The sequence below is a fragment of the Chiloscyllium plagiosum genome, unplaced genomic scaffold (genome assembly GCF_004010195.1).
Source record: "Chiloscyllium plagiosum isolate BGI_BamShark_2017 unplaced genomic scaffold, ASM401019v2 scaf_769, whole genome shotgun sequence".
Classification (NCBI taxonomy): domain Eukaryota; kingdom Metazoa; phylum Chordata; class Chondrichthyes; order Orectolobiformes; family Hemiscylliidae; genus Chiloscyllium; species Chiloscyllium plagiosum.
Window position 1 is genome coordinate 1 of NW_025204184.1, and position 2,635 is coordinate 2,635.

At 50.8% G+C, this 2,635-nt stretch overlaps 1 protein-coding gene across 1 annotated transcript in view; it reads right to left on the minus strand.

The window, feature by feature from the left end:
• Positions 1-53: 53 nt before the first annotated feature.
• The window catches only part of LOC122546357 (zinc finger protein ubi-d4-like), a 9,061-nt gene continuing 6,479 nt past the window's right edge, over positions 54-2,635 (minus strand). The window contains exon 4 of the mRNA XM_043685093.1: positions 54-1,867. Within this exon, the coding sequence (XP_043541028.1) occupies positions 1,718-1,867 (150 nt within the window). The 3' untranslated portion in view covers positions 54-1,717. The remainder of the gene's footprint in view (positions 1,868-2,635) is intronic.

The following is a 2,635-nucleotide window of genomic DNA, read 5'->3' on the forward strand; positions in this document are numbered from 1 at the left end:
TTCACCCTGACAGGAATGTACTGTCTCTGGCCTCTGTTATCTCATTTCTGAAGGCCCAAGGCTGGAATCAAACCAGGGTCCCTGGTGCTGTGAGGTAGCAGCGCTAACCACTGAGACACTGTACCACCACAAACAGGTTAGTCCTGGGTTCACTCTCTTTCCCTCCTCTCAGCAACTCCAATCCAAGTTGTGGAATTTCATCTCCACCTCTTATCCATTTCCCGTAGCCTCAGTTTATCCAAGTTTTCTTTGTTCAATCACAGGGTGAGGGGGTCTCTGGCTCGGGCAACATTTATTGCCCCATCCCTAATTACCCAGAGGGCAGCTCAGAGTCAACCCCATTGCTGTGGGTCTGGAGTCACGTCTAGGCCAGACCCGGGTAAGGACAGCTTCCCTGTAGGGGATTAATGACCCAGATGGGGGTTTCCAACAATCGACAGCGATCATCAGTATTCGGGATTTTTACTGAATTCCCATTCCACCATCTGCCAAGGCAGGATCCAAACCCAGGTCCCCAGAACAGATACACCTACCCCTGAACTCAAGCTCTCTGGCAATGATCGCCAACATCCCTTTGGCCTCAGAACCTCTGCCTTTCGGTGTTCGGTGTACTTTGTAAATCCACACTTCCCTGGCCTTCAACATTTCAATGTTGCACCCACCTGCTTCACCCACCAAAGTGTCCGCCACATGGATCCACATTATAGCGCCTCATTCCAGAGGATGGCAGGTAGGTACTTCAGTTGGCACCATGGCACCCAGTGAGAGAGGGGAGGAGTGTCCACAAGCACACAAGGGTGGGAGAGGTTTGGAATTCTCTCTCACCAGTGGCAGTGGGTGCTGGATCAGTTGTTAAGTTTGAAATCAGAGATGGTTCTGTTTGTGGGAAGCATTAAGGGATATCAGCCAAACACAGGCATGTGGAGAGCTGAGAGCTACAGATCACCGTGATCTCACAGAATGGCAGAACAGGCTGAATGGCCTCCTCTTGCCCCTCCACTCACTGGTCCCAATCGTTCGGATATCCTGTCACATCCTCCTCACCGTTCCCAATAGCACCTAGTTTTGAGTTGTCATCAAACTTAGAAATATTACATTTGATTCCCTCATCCGAATTGTTGGTATATATTGAAAATATTTGGGCCAAAGCCGTGATCCCTGTGGTATCATACTTATCATGGCATTTCCCTCTGATGACCCATATAATTCCTACTCTGTTTCCTGTCTGCTAACCAATTCTCAGTCCATCCCAGTATATTACCATCAATCCCATCTGTTTGGATTTTACACGCTAACCTCTTACACAATACTTTATCCATATTCTGAAACTCCAAATGCACCACATCCACTGGTTCTCCCTTATCTATTGTGATAGTTACATCCTCAAATAAGCTCCAGTAGGTTTGTCAAACACAATTTTCCCTTTCACAAAACCATGCTGACTGGTGGTTTCAAAGTGCCCATTTAGCACATCCTTTCCAGCATCTCTCAGCCACTGGGGTTAGGCAAACTGGTCTGGAATTTCCTCTCTTCAATGGAGGGGGGCAGTCACATTTCGCACTGTCCAATCCGCTGGGATAGTTACACAATCTAATCACACCTTTCACAAACTGGGAAAAGGAACAGAGAGCCCTGACTGATTAAGGAACACAGGAGGCACTGCACAGCCTGTCCCTGTCCGAGTGTCTGGCTCCCTCACTCCTCCCGCAGCCAATGGCTAAGACAACACGGCGGCCATCTCACTGCGTTGGCAGAGGCAAGGTGAACAAACTGCTCTTGGCTCACCTTCAGGGGGCTCCGACATCGGTGGGGTGAGGCAGTACATGTGGTAACCACGGTCACAATCATCACAGAAGAGGAGCTGGTCCTGGGGAAACCAACAGAGACAAGCCGTCAGCACAGAAACCAGTGAGGACACAGTAACTGCTCCTTTCATCACCTCCTGCTCAGCCCGAGCTTCCCAGACTATCAGCAGTTTGTTATGGAGGTCGAGTTACTGTTGTCATGTAAGGAACAGTGTAGTCCATTATAGACACAGCAGAAAGACCGCCCACACAGCAATGCGACAATGAGCCAGCTCATCTGTTGGTCAAGGAATAATTATTAGCCCCAGGATCCCAGGGAGCTCTCCCACCTGGGTTGTCTGCCAATAGTGGCCAAGGGAACTTGTGTATACACACACTCTCACTGGGGTACAGGCTCACTCACACACACACACACACACACTCACTGGGGTACAGGCTCACTCTCTCACACACACTGGCTCTCACTAGGGTACAGGCTCCCACACACTCACTGGGGTATGGACACACACACACACAGGGGTACAGGCTCTCCCACACACACACTGGCTCCCACACACACACTCTCACTGGGGTACAGGCTCGCTCTCTTACACACAGACTCTCACTGGGGTACAGGCTCCTCCACACACACTGACTCTAACTGGGGTATGGGCACACATACACATTAGACCCACCCCACTCCTGCCTCACATCTCCTGATTCTGCAAAACACCTTCACCCCTCCCCAGGCTGCTACTCTCAGCACACCCACCCGTCAAACCCCATCCCCAAACACTACACTCCCTCAGCACTGACCCTCCGACAGTGCGGCACTCCCTCAGCACTGACCC